Below are 15,972 nucleotides of genomic sequence, written 5' to 3' on the forward strand. Positions count from 1 at the left end.
ACTGTTAGTTTCTTGTCCTCCACTTATGTATCTGCTTTCTCTTCTAACTCCTCTACTGTTCAATCTGTCTGCATGTGTTGTCATCTGGCTACAGTAGGTTTAAGGCATATGGACAGTTCTTGACAACCTTATGTCAATTAGTATTCTCCGTTTTCATTGGCTGCAGCTGGAAGAGATGTGAACTATACTCTTCAGTGTCAGTTTCCCTACTCGTCTTCCCTGGTGTTCTGTCCTTACCGCCTCTGTCCAGCAGAGAGCAACTCCGCATGTGAGGCTGATGCAGGGTAGAGGAACGTGCCTTGATAATCAAGAAGCAAATGTCAGACTCCCTGTGAAATCACCCAGAACCCCTTCCCGAACCAACTAACCCCTCAACAACCCCCCTGCCGTCTACCCATTTCAGCCTGTATTTCACTTCACCTTCTTTTGTTTTTTAAAGCAACTTTGAGATTCTACTTGTAATGGAAAATTATATATAAAATAAATTTATTATTATTAACCTTCGACCCTGTTTATCACTTAACCTCTACCCCTCTCTCCTCCATCCCCATCCCCTCCCTTTGCCCCCGCCACCCCCCTCCCGAAACTGCCCCTCAACCTCGGGTGCCAGTAATCGTCCAGAGCTCAGGCATCAGCACTTTGCCTTGGCCCCCAGCTCGGGCCAGCTCGGAGGGGAATAGGTTTTCACTGCATTGCACAACCACAACCCAACCTGGGGAGTTGTCGATCACCCTCACCATCCCTCACCAGGCAGTCTGGAGTGAGGAAGAGACTAGAAAGAGAGACCCAGTGAAGAACCCAAAATCTGGAAAAGTCTAGTTCACATTCCTCTGAACCGGGCTTGACAAGGTATTGTGAAGTTATTTTGGTTTAATAGGAAAAACAATAGAAAGTCAATAGAAAAACAAGTTTACATGTTTACCTGTGTTGCTGTAATTTGTCTGTGTAGTGGTTCGGTATAGTGATGTAGTGATTTAGAATGATTTAGAATATACAGCCTGTCTGTAGTGAATGTTGACAGTATGGTGCACTTGAGTGATTGACTTCTTGGTCAGAAACATAGAGAATTTAAACTTTTCCTCTGATGGGAAATCTATTAATTCTATGCTTTGCCCTCCTTGTGCCCTTTAGATATGAAATATACTAATATACTGCAGTTCTTTCAATTTGGACCCTTGAATAAAACTTATTTTTTTTCTGTCTGGAAAATGTATGAAAAGAATATTATAAAATGCATTTTCATGCCTTGCACATACAATACGCAATATTTCTGTGACAAAGAGAAATGTCCACTTTCACACTTTTCTTGGAAACTTTCTGTACAGTTCCAGTATGGAACTTCTGTACCTCTATACATTTTTAAAGTTCCACAAACCTACACAGTATAGTCAGTATGTATATGTATATGCCAGGAAATGTTAAGAATTTGTCTGCAAAGGTCATTTTATCTTTGGTGCATTTCTGTAGTGCTTTTGGAGCCAGCCTTTTCAAGGATAGAGTTTCAAGACATCCAGTGTCTCTGGGTTTTTACCCTCTCCCTGTTCACCAAGCTCCTACGAGCCTCATATCACACACTCTTCGAAGAGAGAAATGTATGTTTACAATGTACACTACCGTTCAAAAGTTTGGGGTCACTTATTTTTGAAAGAAAAGTTGTTGTTTTTTGTCCATTAAAATAACATCAAATTGATCAGAAATACCTTTCAAGACATCCAGTGTCTCTGGGTATTTACCCTCTCCCTGTTCACCAAGCTCCTACGAGCCTCATATCACACACTCTTCGAAGAGAGAAATGTATGTTTACAATGTACACTACCATTCAAAAGTTTGGGGTCACTTGTTTTTGAAAGAAAAGTTGTTGTTTTTTGTCCATTAAAATAACATCAAATTGATCAGAAATACCTTGTATACATTGTTAATGTTGTAAATGACTATTGTAGCTGGAAACAGCATATTTCTTATGGAATATCTACATACAGAGGCTTCTCGACCCATTTCAGTTTGGCTATCAGCCTTGCAGAGGAGTTGATGATGCCATTCTTACCCTCCTTAACATGGTCTATAGACATCTACGGGTGCCAAATCCCATGTTAGGGTTCTGTTTTTCTTCTACCTTTAACACAATCCAGCCCTACATTCTGGCACAGAGACTCATTCGGGACTTCTCCTTAGATGGGGGGCTGGTTTTGTGGCTGTTGGACTTCCTGAGCCAACGCTCACAGCGAGTCAAAATAGGTCCCCACTTGTCGGATATACGCAATACCAACACAGGCTCTCCTCCCGGATGTGTTTTGTCCCCTCTCCTGTACATCTTGTACACTAATAGTTGTACTAGTTCCCATCCTGACAGACACCTCGTTAAGTTCACTGATGACACTGCCTTGATCAGCCTGTTGCATGATGATGAGGAACATAATGGCCCGGTCCTAGATGACTTTGTAGAGTGGTGTGAGGAATCACACTTGGTCCTCAATACCAACAAGACCAAAGAGATGTGCATAGACTTCAGGAAGTGTACAACACCTACCTCTGCAACATCTATCAGAGGTCAGAATATAGAGATTGTAGAGGAACATAAATATCTGGGTGATCTCTTGGACAATAAGCTTCAGTGGAGTAAATGTACAGACTTGAGCTACAAAAAGAGCCAACAGAGACTGTTCTTTCGCTAAAAGCTGTGATCTTTTAATGTAGACTGTACTATACTGACTCTGTACAAATCTTTCATTGAGAGTATTTAAACTTTTTGTATTGTATGTTAGTTTGGCAATGCCCACTGTCAGCCAGAGAAATATGCTGAGAAGGATTGTTACCACAGCAGTCTGTTTGGAGTCAAACAGACGGGCCTGGATGAGATCTTTAAGGTCAGGGCCCTCCGCAAGGCTCACAAAATCATTTTAGACCCAAGCCACCCCCTGTACCCGGACTTTGAACTACTCCCCTCTGGGCGCAGGTATAGGGCACCCCTCAGCGGGAATAACAGAACTAGACAATAATTTGTGCCAGGTGTGACATATCCCTCCTAAATAGCTCGGGCTAATGTTCCTATCGACTCAGTAAGGCCAGCAGGCTAGTCATTTAAAAAATAAAAATAAAAAATTAAGTTTTATTGGTATGTAACTGTCATGAAAGTTGTATTGTCAATTTTGTTTTGTATTTAAACGCCACTTTAAACGTGTACATGACACTGCAACAAGATTTTCCCATAGGGACAATAAAGTCAGTAAGTAAGTAAGAGGCCCATTATCAGCAACCATCACTCCTGTGTTCCAATGGCACATTGTGCACATTGTGTTTTCTTTGCAACTCGGCCTAGAAGGCCAACATCCCGGAGTCGCCTGTTCACTGTTGACGTTGAGATGGGTATTTTTGCAATCCCTATATTTCCCTGTGTAAATCCCTGTCTATATTTAGTATATAGATTGTTATACAACCTGTTAATTTACAGTCATGTTCACCCTTGCAGGTGGGGGCTACAGACTGTCAATACACCCTGTGTGTTGATACTGACAATACACACGCTGTGGAATGATACACACATGTAGGTGGCCATGAGGGGATTGATTCGCTGTAGCAGTTGGGACTCTGACATCAGGGCATCAGGCCAGAATAAGATAAGGGAGACCCTGTTACCCCTTTTCAGCTTACATTCGTGTGTCCGTGACTTTAGTGTATTGCCGGCAACAGTAGTGGAAGATTGGTATGGGGAAGGGGCCGGAAGGTGTCTATTTTATTTAACCTTTATTTAACTAGGCATGTCAGTTAAGAACAAATTATTATTTAGAATGACGGCCTAACCCGGACGACGCTGGGCCAATTGTGCGCTGCCCTATGGGACTCCCAATCATGGTCGGATGTGATACAGCCTGGATTCGAACCAGGGACTGTAGTGATGCCTCTTGCACTGAGATGCAGTGCCTTAGACCGCTGCGCCACTCTGGTACCACATTATGAATCGTAATACCCATAAAACATAGCGGTCAAATAAGGAAATGCTTCCAACTGTTTGTTCACCATTCATTTCTCCCCATAGGGGATTTTAGAAACACTTAAAATAAGGGTTGTGTTTCATGTAGGCTTACCCTTGTGTGACTTTTCGATAACCGTATAAATCTCTGTAGGACAAGGTGACACCAATATATTTGCCTGTATTTAGACCCCAAAAATGAAATGCTAATGTGGCTATCATAAAGAACTACAAACGCCATGATTATCTGGACGAGACTGCCGAGGCAAAGGTAAGAATCTCAGGATTAACTATCTAATGTTAGTTACATTTAGTCATGAATAAATTGGCAAATTGTCTTTTAAATTGACAGTTCAGAGAGTACAGTAATATGTTTTCCCTCAAAGAAAAGTTACTTATTTAAATATGAGATGAGGGCAAGCAGTTCAACACAGGTAGGTCACATTCACCATTTTGGGCAGTATATTATGGTCTATTATGACGTCACATCCACTTAAGTGTTAGAGTTTCTAGAAGTCTCATTATATGTGAACCAATTATGATGTCACAACTGATCAATAAATTCTAAATGTTCTGTTTGAACATTCTGGCGCCTGTTTGCTGAAAATAGAACACTAGTATCCAAGACAAGCTAGCAGATTCCTCCTGAGATAGAGTTAACACAGTAGACACCATAAAATATAGAAAGTTCTACTAGACATCCTTGATGATGAGGAGATTCTTGCAACCAATACAGGAAGATACTGCTTTAACAGGGACCCTTGGCGCTGCCAGTAGCAACCCTGTTCAGCATGCCCTGCCATCTCAACCCAAGGCCACTGAGAAGCTTCCAGCGCTCAAACAAAACAGTTTTAACACCTCCAGAATCCCAGTACTGGAGTTGACTGAAGAAAGAAAGGCTGCTCTGCAGCAACTTGCCAGTTTGAAGGCTGTGGAAAAGAAACCACATCCTCCCTCCAGAATCCCAGTACTGCAGAAAAATAGGTCCATCTGCAATGGGAAGAGTCAAGGACTGCATGTAGCTCCAACATCTCAGCAGTCAGGGAAGGCTACTGTTCCTCCCATCCGGAAGCCACTGCAACCCATCCGGACCAAGAGGGATCAAACCTGCGTGGTGAAAGACATCTACCTCCATAGTGCCAAGCCATTGAAGGCAGTCCATGGAGCCAATATGGTCACCAAGATGCCACTGCCTCCCATTAGAGCCAGAGTCACTGTGTCAAACAATGATGCCAAGAAGAAGCCATTCCAGCCAGTCAGACCAGAGGGCAGCCCTCGTCCTGCTGCTTCAAAGTACAGAAGGCAGGTTGTGAAGAAACATGTTCAGTTCAAGACTCAGGCCCTAACTGTACAGGATCTACCGCCATGCCCCGATGAGATGGTATGGGACGTCTTTAACTCAGAGGCTGAGCAGGTGATGGCAGATATGAAGGCCAAGCTGATCAGTGTCACCCAAGAACTGAAACTGATGAAGAGTGGGGCCAAGATGGATGCTCAGGCTTTGGAGGAGAAAAAGGCAAAAGAACGGTTGAGAAAAAAGGTGGAGAAGTTCATCCAGGAGATCTGCCTGATGAAGGTGGATTCTGAGCTATGGGAGATGATAAGAGATAATGAAGAAGAGGAAGAAAGGAGTAAAGATGTGAGGAGAAATGGAGAAGAAAGCAGTGTGGCTAGTAAGCCAAAGCAGACGACCAAGAGATACACTGTGAGCAAGCCAAAGGAAGTCAGGAAGGGTTTGAACATGGAAGAGAAAAAGGAGGACAGACAGGTAAAGTAGCCTGACATTCCAAAGCCATTCTAACTGCTGATCTAGTGTAGTGTTGGTGATCACATGTGTTTGTATCAGAGGAGGCTGATGGGAGGAGCTATAAGAGGATAAGATCGTTGTAATGGCTGGAATTAAATTAATTGATCAGAATCAAACGTGGTTTCCATATGATGGATTTGTGTGATACCGTTCCCTTCATTCCATTACAGCCATTACATGGAGCCCATCCTCCTATAGCTCCTCCCACCAGCCTCATCTGTTTTGTACATATTGTATATCTTACCCATTATTTGGCCCATCTGATAACATTCATTCAGGTGGTGCTGAAACGTCGATTTGGGATGAGTGCAGCCAACTCCAAGCTGAAGCAGTGTGAGCACTGTGGCCGGTGCTTTGATCCTAGCCGCCTGGAGAAACACAGCGAGATCTGTGCCAAGCTCTCATCCAATTGCTCTAGACGGGGGGTTTATGACTCTACCAAGCACCGGCTCAAAGGCACTGTACTGGCTGGCTACGTGAAGCGATCCGTGGTGTGATGCACCAAGGGACCTGAGTCTGTCTCTCTTTTGTACTTTGGATTGAACAGACAAATTAGGACTTCTACCTTGGAATCTGAGGGTTCCAATAAGAGGCAGTACTACTAGGAGGCAGTATTGTATCCAGAAACGTCTAAACCAACAGTGTTCAGCAGTTCCTCTAATCTACAGAAACAACCTATATACAACACCTCAATAAAATATAATCCAAATACTCATCTAATGTCTGGCTTTCATTTCGAGGAATGTTTCTTAACTTAATTGAACTATACATTTTCAATGTTTTACTCATCATAGGATGTCAATTTAGTTTGTTGGCGATGTAATAACACGTGTAGAATCATGCAAATCTAATCCAATTTTATTGGTCACATATTTAGCAGATGTTGTAGGTGTAGCAAAATGTTTCAGTAAAAAAACTGTGTGAAATAATACATGTGCACTTCTAACTAAGTCAAACTTAATTCCTTAAATCATTCTGAATCGAGTGAGATTAGTCGACATAACGTAAGGTTATGACTTTCTAGTGGATGTGTTATACATGTTGATCTGTGACTGAATATATTTTCTTTTTTTAGAAAGTGGGATATCCTAGTGGTCTGTCCTTCTGACCTCCCCACTATCCCAACCTCCCCAATTGTTTGTCTGTCTGAGATCGCATTACTATCTCTGCTCCTTGTCATTGTCCATCTGGGCTCTTGGAGCATAACAGTGTCCCATTATTTACCCCAAGAGTGTCTGGGTTATGCCTGTCAATCAAGTATAAAGTGACCTCCTGAACCTCTGTGGCTTGGGCCACATGCTAGGAATATTTACTGCTGTAGACAATTGGCTGGCAAATAGAATTGTCCTTGTAAGTCACCATGGTGTGCCAGTTCTAAAACATACCATAGGCTAGCTATCTATAGGACATATTTTGGTTGACCAAGTGTCTTGACGAAGCCGCAGAGTTGCAGTTGATTGATCATCAGCTGTCTGTCTGTCTGTCTGTCTGTCTGTCTGTCTGTCTGTCTGTCTGTCTGTCTCCCCTTGTAACAACATTCAGACACATCAAAATGTCTGGACAAATCCCAGCTCTCCCAGAATCCTTTGCTCCAGGAATAGACGGAGTGTTCTCAGACCGCATTGGCTTCTACTCTCTGGACTCCAACGTCCCTGGCCTGTCCAAGGTCATTCTCAACAAACTCAACATGAAGGATTATGGGGAATACAGGTAAATATAGGCTGACATGTAATCTGACAAACTAAACTACCAAGCAAGCACCAAACCAATAGCCCCATTTCACCAACCCCAAACATGTGCGTGCTGTCACTACATTTTAAAAGCTACTTTGACCCTGGTAGTGGTTAGAGCGTTGGACTAGTTACCGAAAGGTTGCAAGTTCAAATCCCCGAGCTGACAAGGTACAAATCTACCGTTCTGCCCCTGAACAGGCAATTAACCCACTGTTCCTAGGCCGTCACTGAAAATAAGAATTTGTTCTTAACTGACTTGCCTAGTTAAATAAAGGTAAAATAAATTGAAAAAATACCAAGCCTGTAATATTTTCTGGTTACACGATTTTACATCAATAAACAACGTACTATTTGATTATTATTCTTTGTGTGGAAGCAGTTTGTGTGTCTGTCTCACCCCAGGGCAGCTATTGAAGGAAAGACTAAGGGAGGGGCGTTCCGTAACTACAAGGACATGTTCCAGAAAATGGAGGAGACGTTTAAATTCTGTGCCAGCTGCAACAGGCTTCCAGAGCACCTGTCAGAGGGCCAGACACTCAAGCGTTGTGTGAAGTGAGTCAAAACATTGAGGAGTTGCAGGTCAATGTCTGAAATGTGACCACAAAGTAGGGTTAGTAGGGTTATTCACCATAACATAAACCCATTCCATGATGGTTATTAAAGTTGATAAATGTTTACTCGTACAGTTTCATTGCTTATAAAGGACTTGTCAACACTGAGTGTACAAAACATAAGGAACACCTGCTCTTGTGGATGTCGATTAAGGAAGCCCTCCGCACCACTCTGATGCGGAAGACTCATTCAGTTGTACAACTGACTAGGTATCCCCCTCTCCTTTTCCATTTCTTTCCATGACAGACTGACCAGCTGAATCCAGGCGAAAGCTATGATCCCTTGTTGATGTCACCTGTTAAATCCACTTCAATCAGTTTGGATGAAGGGGAGGAGACAGGTTAAAGAAGGATTTTTAAACCTTGAGACAATTGAGACATGGATTGTGCACGTGTGTCATTCAGAGGGAGATTTGGAAAGACACATGATTTAAGTGCCTTTGAACGGGGTATGGTAGTAAGTACCAGGTGCACCGGTTTGAGTGGGTCAAGAACTGCAACGAATTGAGGCTGTTCTAAGGGCCAAATCAAACAGGTGTAGACCTTCCAGTGAAATGCTTACTTACAAGCCCTTAACCAACAATGCAGTTTTAAGAAAAATACCTACAAAAATAAGAAATAAAAGTAACAAATAATTAAAGAGCAGTACTAAAATAACAATAGTGAGGCTATATACAGGGGGTACCGGTACAGAGTTAATGTGTGGGGGCACCGGTTAGTCGAGGTAATTGAGGTTATATGTACATGTAGGTAGAGTTATTAAAGTGACTATGCATTGATAATAAACAGAGAGTAGCAGCAGTGTAAAAGAGGGGGGAGCAGCAATGCAATAATCTGGGTGGCCATTTGATTAGATGTTCAGGAGTCTTATGGTTTGGGGTTAGAAGCTGTTTAGAAGCCTCTTAGACCTAGACTTGGAGCTCTGGTACCGCTTGCCTTGCTGTAGCAGAGAGAAAAGTCTATGACTAGGGTGGCTGGAGTCTTTGACAATTTTTAGGGCCTTCCTCTGACACCGCCTGGTATAGAGGTCCTGTGCCAAATATTTTCAGTCTCCTGAGGGGGAATAGGTTTTGTCGTACCCTCTTCACTGCTGTCTTGGCCATGTTAGTTTGTTGGTGATGTGGAAACCAAGGAACTTGAAACTCTCAACCTGCTCCACCACAGCCCCGTCGATGAGAATGGGGGGCGTGCTCGGTCCTCCTTTTCCTGTAGTCCACAATCATCTCCTTTGTCTCGATCTCGTTGAGGGAGAGGTTGTTGTCCTGGCACCACACAAAAGGAGGTGCAACTTAATATTAGGAAGCTGTTCCAAATGTTTTGTACACTCAGTGTATACAGAACGTTTCTAACTATTTGCTTATCGAAAAAAAGAGAAGATAACTTTCACATTTGCCTGCCAACCCCTTGATGCACTCTCTACAACATGACATCATTCTATGGTCAGCAATGTCGCAACGCAGACAGGAAGGTATTTTGATCTATTCCCCAATAGCTGTCGTGTGATAAGCAGGTTGACCAGTGCCGTCCACACCACACATTCATGTGCAGCTCATTTAGGACAGTTCGGTGCAGACAGAACGGCAGACTCACTGGATCCTAGCCAAGGGCAAATTTAGCCAGGCGTTCTGACTCTCTTGGCTCTCGGCGACTCTGACTTTGTCCAGTTGGAGAAGAAACTTGCAGTTTCTAATGACATGTCAACGCTGTCATATTTCCATATAAGAGTCTATTATTGACTGTAGTGGTGAGCAATTTCTAGCTACAAAAACAAACTTCTCCATGACAGGCTTTCGTCATTCAGTTCCATTCCAGCCAGAAAGCTTCATAGCTGTGACTTGTTCAAAGTTAATACACAAGCAGTATAGATCAAACGTGGGTTCAAATAACATTTGATTTCTTTCAAACACTTTGAGCATTTGATTGAGCTTGTCTGATGCGCCAGCTGGACATTTTTGAGGCTCAGGAGGAAAGTACAAGCGTTTCCTGGGGACACAAGACAGAGCTGTTGACATTATTGCGATGTTGACTATGGGTGGCAGGGTCTTTGGCATATAGGATTATCACCTATAAACCCTTGGGAAAACTTCTTCACTGGTGGGTTGTGGCTTATGACTGGAAAGACCGCTTTTGTCAGAATTTGGTATTTCAAAAATGAATGTCAATAGCTTAAGGTATAGTTCACAGACTAAAGGAAAATTTTGTAACCTCTGCACTAGACATTAGTTTGAAAACACTTCACTACCGTTAATTCAGAGACTCGCTGCCCAGAAAGTGGATAAGCTACTTTGTCCAGTCTGGATCACCTCATCAGCACTGAGAGAATCTGATAGTCGCTCTGTCAATGGCGACTGATAATTGAATACATGTAAATCTAAATGTAACCAAGTCTGGGGCTTAAAGTGGTGGATGCTGGGTTAGGGTATTATGATTTCAGAGAGTAGCCAGGCAGCCACCCCGCCGACAGCATTATCTCTACCACCTAAACCATGCGACCAGGCACAAGAACCCTGGTCGTATAATCAGCAGTAAATTCCCACCTAGATTCTGTCCTTTATCCCAGCTATTTAATACCGGCTGCTCTTGGAAACAGGTCAGACTCCAACGGTCTTAAATGTGTCAAATGCCTCTGTTGATGGCTAAGGTCAGAGTTTGAACCTGGCCGTGGCATGACTCTACACACCAATGTGATATGGCTGCTATTGATATACCAAGACAAATAGGCCACTAATCTCACAAGAAGCAAGCCTGCGATGGGATTCCAAAGATGCACTCTATTTGCATGTTCAACATAAATGTCATCCTCCACTTTGCCCTACTTTCCTCTTTTCTCACACACACGCAGGTGTCTGAATGTATACTACTGCACAAAGGAGTGTCAGAAGAAGGACTGGCCCCAGCATAAGATGTTCTGTAAGAAGCTGCGTCTAGTGGCAGTTGATCGGCTGGTGGAGTGGCTTATGTTTACAGGTGAGACGTTAGAAAGGTGTGGGAGAGAGGTGATCTTGTAACACATTGCTTGACCATTTCTTTTGTATTTATAATCCCACACACTCAGCTTTTTGGAAGTGCAACCAATGCACATATCAGTTCATTGCAATACAATATTGAAATGCAAAAAAATCCTAGTTCACAGTGTCTGCAACTTTTAAATGGTGTACAACAAGGTTCCATATTAGGACCATTTTATTTTTATTTTTTTAAATCATAATTGTTTGTATGATATTCCACAGTATAACTAGGTCTTCTGTGCTGCTAAACAACGACAAACAGTCATCACGGATCCATTTTTCATACTACTTCTCTTTGCCATCCAATCAGGAGATCTCCCATTCACCACAGAGAAGTGGTCCCTGCCAGCAGCAGAGGTGAAGGGCTGGGACAACTGGCTTGCCATGCAAGGTGACCTAACCCCCCGTCTGGACGCCATCTTGTCTAGCACAAATATGGGAGCGCTTTGGAAAAATGTCTCTAGGCCACGACCAGAAGATGCTGACCTGAGAGAGTCTGTATGGCGAGTTGAGAGCGAGTTCCTGTCTCGGGCCCTTTCTGTTGGCATGGCGATAAGACTCTTTGGCCTAGATCCTTACTTCAAACCACTCACCATCCATCTAGCAGGGGCCAGCCTAAATGAGACGATGGGAGCCCGATTGACAGACTTTGAGGAACTAGACCAAATGTTTCCTGGACACAAGGGTCTGGAGGTGGTGATGGTGGGGCCAGAGGTGGTGGACGGGCCAATCATGAGGCCCCCTCTGACGAATTTTGGCCCCAAGACGAAGACCTTCATCAGTGCCTATAAGGGCCTCTACCACCAGTTCTATGAGGATATGGTGGAGACAGAGAAAGCAGCTAAGCCAGATCTGGTGGTTGGATTTCACCCAGGTAAACATTTCCTTGTTTTAAATTCAGTCCAAATTAAAAGAAGGTTAGGGTTGAAATAATGGTAGTTGGCATAATGAGTTGAATGCCCTCTTCAGAGTTCTGAGAAGTCTGTTTTTGTTTGAAACGTGTTATTGCCAGATTTGCCACTTCAAGGTATTTTAAGGGTCTAATCTCGTCACCCAGAACCAAATCTCACGTGTGTCCTGGCCATCTGGTAACAGTCTGTCCTGAGAGATTAAGCAGAGTCAAACACAAGTGGTCAGCTGTCTTTGAGAGGGAAATAGTCTGCTTCAGAGCCAGGATGATAGGGGAGGAGGAGAGTTACTCACTAAATTAGAAAGATGTGTTTAGGCCAGACTTTTACTGGGCTTCTTGGTGATTCATTGCGACAGCTGGACCGGACCTGGCACCTGATTGCTGGACTCTGGAGTTTACCTAACAGGCAGCCCCCAACTTGGGGTGGCAGGTAGCCTAGTGGTTATAGCGTTGGGCCAGTAACCAAAAGGTTGCTGGATCAAATCCCCGAGCTGACAAAATCTGTCGTTCTGCCCTGCAGTTAACCCACTGTTCCCCGGTAGGCCATCACTGTAAATACAAATTTGTTTTTAACTGTCTAAAAGGTTAAATATATATTTTTAAACCATTAACACCCCTGGCAGTGTCCTTTTTACCATCCAAACCCAGGAAACCCTATCCCATAGTCAAGCCCCGTCTCTGTAGATACTAATGAAAGCTGAGATCTACTTAGAGGGCGGAGGTAATAAAGTGGTTTCATTCTAATGCCACATGTAAAGGTGGTCCAAGTAAAGCTGTTTACAGTGCATTGACAACAGTGACGCATCCAACTTCAAAACATGCACTTATTTTATCTGTTACTCTTTTAACAGTTACTTGACTCACTGATACAGACTAGTACCTCCTCTGGTTGAAACTGGCTCATCTCTACAACGGTTCAAACAATCCAGAATGGTTACATGCCAAAAATGTTTGACTCTCCAACTGGAAACTCATCAGAGACAGCTGATGGAGGAGTAATTGGTGACATCTTCACAGCAAAGATAGAGCCTGAAGCAGAGACGCCGTATAAAACCCAAATAAAACACATGCAAGTCCAACTATTTGAAAGCCATCTTACACTGCCTTTTCTCCTCCTTACAACGTTCAACTACCCTCATAGCAGGAGTATAATGAATCCAGATAATAGTCATAATGATGGTATATTTAGAATCTTTGTCCCACATTCAAAATGGCGGCCGGCCCTGTAGCCGGTGGTAATTGCGACCCTTAACAGTCATGATGTTGTGTCTCTCTGACACCTTATCTCCTAGAGGGATAAACACTGCTTAGTCCGCGTTAAATGTTTTGTGTACATTTCATAACATGCATTATTCACCCACAAATCCTCTCCTTCTTAGGTGTGTGTTCTCTCACGAGACACGGTGGGGAATAAGATCGTGTTTCATTTGATACCCTTGATGAGTCAACATTAGAGGCTTTACACTGTCCCTGTAATAAGCTCCCTCAGGACGCCTTTTCTGAACATGCACTCGATTGTTGCTGACATTCCTGTATGCAATACCGTAGCTTCTTTAATGTGCCCTCTCTATATCCATATTTTGAATGAGATATGGACGCTCTCTGTGTGCAAAACAGTGTACGCTCAACATGATTAGATTGTGTTCTCTTTTTTTCAGATTCAAGTTGAGACTCATTCAATGTATTGTCCTTACTTAAGGAAATTCATTCATGTGTGTCTTTCTCTTTGTGTCCAAGGGTTTCATGCCACACAGGGTCTGGGAGAAGGCTGGCTGCCCAGCCTCCTCCTCCTCAGAGACTTCAACATCCCCTCATTCTTCACCATGTTCAAGTAAGTCACCTCACCTCTATGCTTTAAGACAGTGGCGTTCAGAAGTGGCGTTCAGAAGTGGCGTTCGGGGGGAGGGCGTTTACCTGACCAGGAACTGATAAGTTACAGGGTTGTACCTGTACAGGTCAACTGGCAAGGCTTTGCCCAAAGCTAGGATTGTTGTTGACTTAAATAGGGTTAAGATATCATGTGTTTTTCTGTCTATCCACAGTGAGATGGAACTGAACTTTTCCCTGCAAATTCTGTCAGAGTTGGAAATGCATATCAAGGGCAGTGGCCCCAACCCCTTTTCATCCCAGAAGCCAGAGCAGGTCCAGGCCTGTCCCAACAAACCACCTTCATACTGCAACTCCCACTTCCTCTATTTTCAGGGCCTACTGGAGCAAGAAGAGCTTGAGCAACCGGACAACTCTAGAACTTATTGGAAGGTTTAAAAAGTATCAAATGAATAGCCTCTCGTCAAGGGTTTTCCACATTAGCATCCTATAATGCTCAAATGGATGCTTTTAGTGTTGCTTATATGCATAAGCATAATGCATTATGGTGTTGCTCTCCTTTGTATCTCTTGTGTATGATGACGCTATATACATTTATTGTGCCTGTGAATCATTCACTTAGTTTGCTAAAGCCTGCATGTTATGTGTGCACACAATTGCATGCAGGCCGACAAGCTGAATAGTGAAACTGAAAACTAATTTGGTTAATAAATACAATGAAAATGTTATTTATTTTACTTTGTTTTATTTCACCTTTATTTAACCAGGTAAGCTAGTTGAGAACAAGTTCTCATTTACAACTGCGACATAGCCAAGATAAAGCAAAGCAGTGCGACAGAAACAACAACACAGAGTTGCACATGGAATAAACAAGAGTACAGTCAATAACACAATAGAAAAAAAGGAAAGTCTATATACAATGTGCGCAAATGGAATTAGGCGGTATGGCAATAAATAGGCCATAGAGGCAAAGTAATTACAATTTAGCAGATTAACACTTGAGTGATTTATGAGCAGGTGATGATGCGCAGACGATGGTGTGTAAGTAGTGATACTGGTGTGCAAAAGTGAAGCAAAGTAAATAAAAACAATATGGGGATGAGGTAGGTAGATTGGGTGTGCTATTTACAGATGGACTATGTACAGCTGCAGCGATCGGTTAGCTGCTCAGATAGCTGATGTTTAAAGTTAGTGAGGGAAATGTAAGTCTCCTCTTACACAGATAAGTGGACGTTCCAGAAGTGTGAAAATTGTCCATCAATATTTTAAGTTGAATTATGAATCCTTCGGTGTCGAAACCGAGTGCAATCCATTCCATCCCATTGACTCAATCCAATCCACATCAATAGGTGTTTGTGCGCCAGTCTTGAATAGATCCCCATCTAGTGGATTAAAATCGTAAATGCACTCCGGAATACAATCAAATGCCCTATCTGTGATAAAAGTGCAATTTTAGAAGGCTGATATATAAGCATACACATTCAGGTATTTAGGGCTAGGTATACTGAACAACAATCTAAATACAACATGCAACAATGTCATTGATTTTACTGAGTTACAGTTCATATGAGGAAATCAGTCAATTTAAGTGAATTCATTAGGCCCTAATCTATGGATTTCACATAACTGGGAATACATATATGAATCTGTTGGTCACAGATACCTTAACAAAAAGGGGCATCAAAAAGGGCCTTAGGATCTCGTCACTGTATTTTTGTGCATTCAAATTGCCAACGATAAAATCCAATTGGGTTTGTTGTCCGTAGTTTATGCCTGCCCATAACATAACACCACCGCCATCATGGATCACAATGTTCACAACGTTGACATCAGCAAACCGCTCGTCCCCACACGACACCATACACGTGGTCTGCGGTTGTGAGGCCGGTTGGACTTACTGCCAAATTCTTTCAAAAGAGGTTGGAGGTGGCTTATGGTAGAGAAATTAACATTCAATTGTCTGGGAACAGTTCTGATGGAAATTCTTGCAGTCAGCTTGCCAATTGCATTCTACCTCAACTTGCGACGTGGGACAAAACTGCACATTTTAGAGTGGTCTTTTATTGTCCCCAGCACGAAGTGCACCTGTCTAATGATAATGCAGTTTAA

General features: G+C 42.9%; 1 protein-coding gene across 1 annotated transcript; it reads left to right on the forward strand.

Moving 5' to 3' along the window:
* The first annotated feature begins 105 nt into the window (after nucleotides 1–105).
* LOC135504891 (putative protein MSS51 homolog, mitochondrial) lies at nucleotides 106–14,591 on the forward strand. Its single transcript, XM_064923817.1, has 7 exons — nucleotides 106–849; nucleotides 7,317–7,484; nucleotides 7,910–8,059; nucleotides 10,961–11,085; nucleotides 11,437–12,000; nucleotides 13,774–13,867; nucleotides 14,079–14,591. Exons 2-7 carry the CDS (start codon nucleotides 7,327–7,329, stop codon nucleotides 14,299–14,301), a joined length of 1,314 nt encoding a protein of 437 aa, XP_064779889.1. The 5' UTR covers nucleotides 106–849; nucleotides 7,317–7,326; the 3' UTR covers nucleotides 14,302–14,591.
* The last annotated feature ends 1,381 nt before the right edge of the window (nucleotides 14,592–15,972 follow it).

This window comes from Oncorhynchus masou, chromosome 18 (assembly GCF_036934945.1).
Source record: "Oncorhynchus masou masou isolate Uvic2021 chromosome 18, UVic_Omas_1.1, whole genome shotgun sequence".
Classification (NCBI taxonomy): Eukaryota; Metazoa; Chordata; class Actinopteri; order Salmoniformes; family Salmonidae; genus Oncorhynchus; species Oncorhynchus masou.

What these genes read in the sequence shown, in the direction of transcription:
- LOC135504891 (XM_064923817.1), top strand. Translation starts at nt 7,327, where the DNA reads ATGTCTGGACAAATCCCAGCTCTCCCAGAATCCTTTGCTCCAGGAATA. An exon ending in ACACTCAAGCGTTGTGTGAA is followed by an intron (nt 8,060 to 10,960) that starts GTGAGTCAAAAC and finishes ACACACACGCAG; the next exon opens with GTGTCTGAATGTATACTACT. An exon ending in GGTGGTTGGATTTCACCCAG is followed by an intron (nt 12,001 to 13,773) that starts GTAAACATTTCC and finishes TTTGTGTCCAAG; the next exon opens with GGTTTCATGCCACACAGGGT.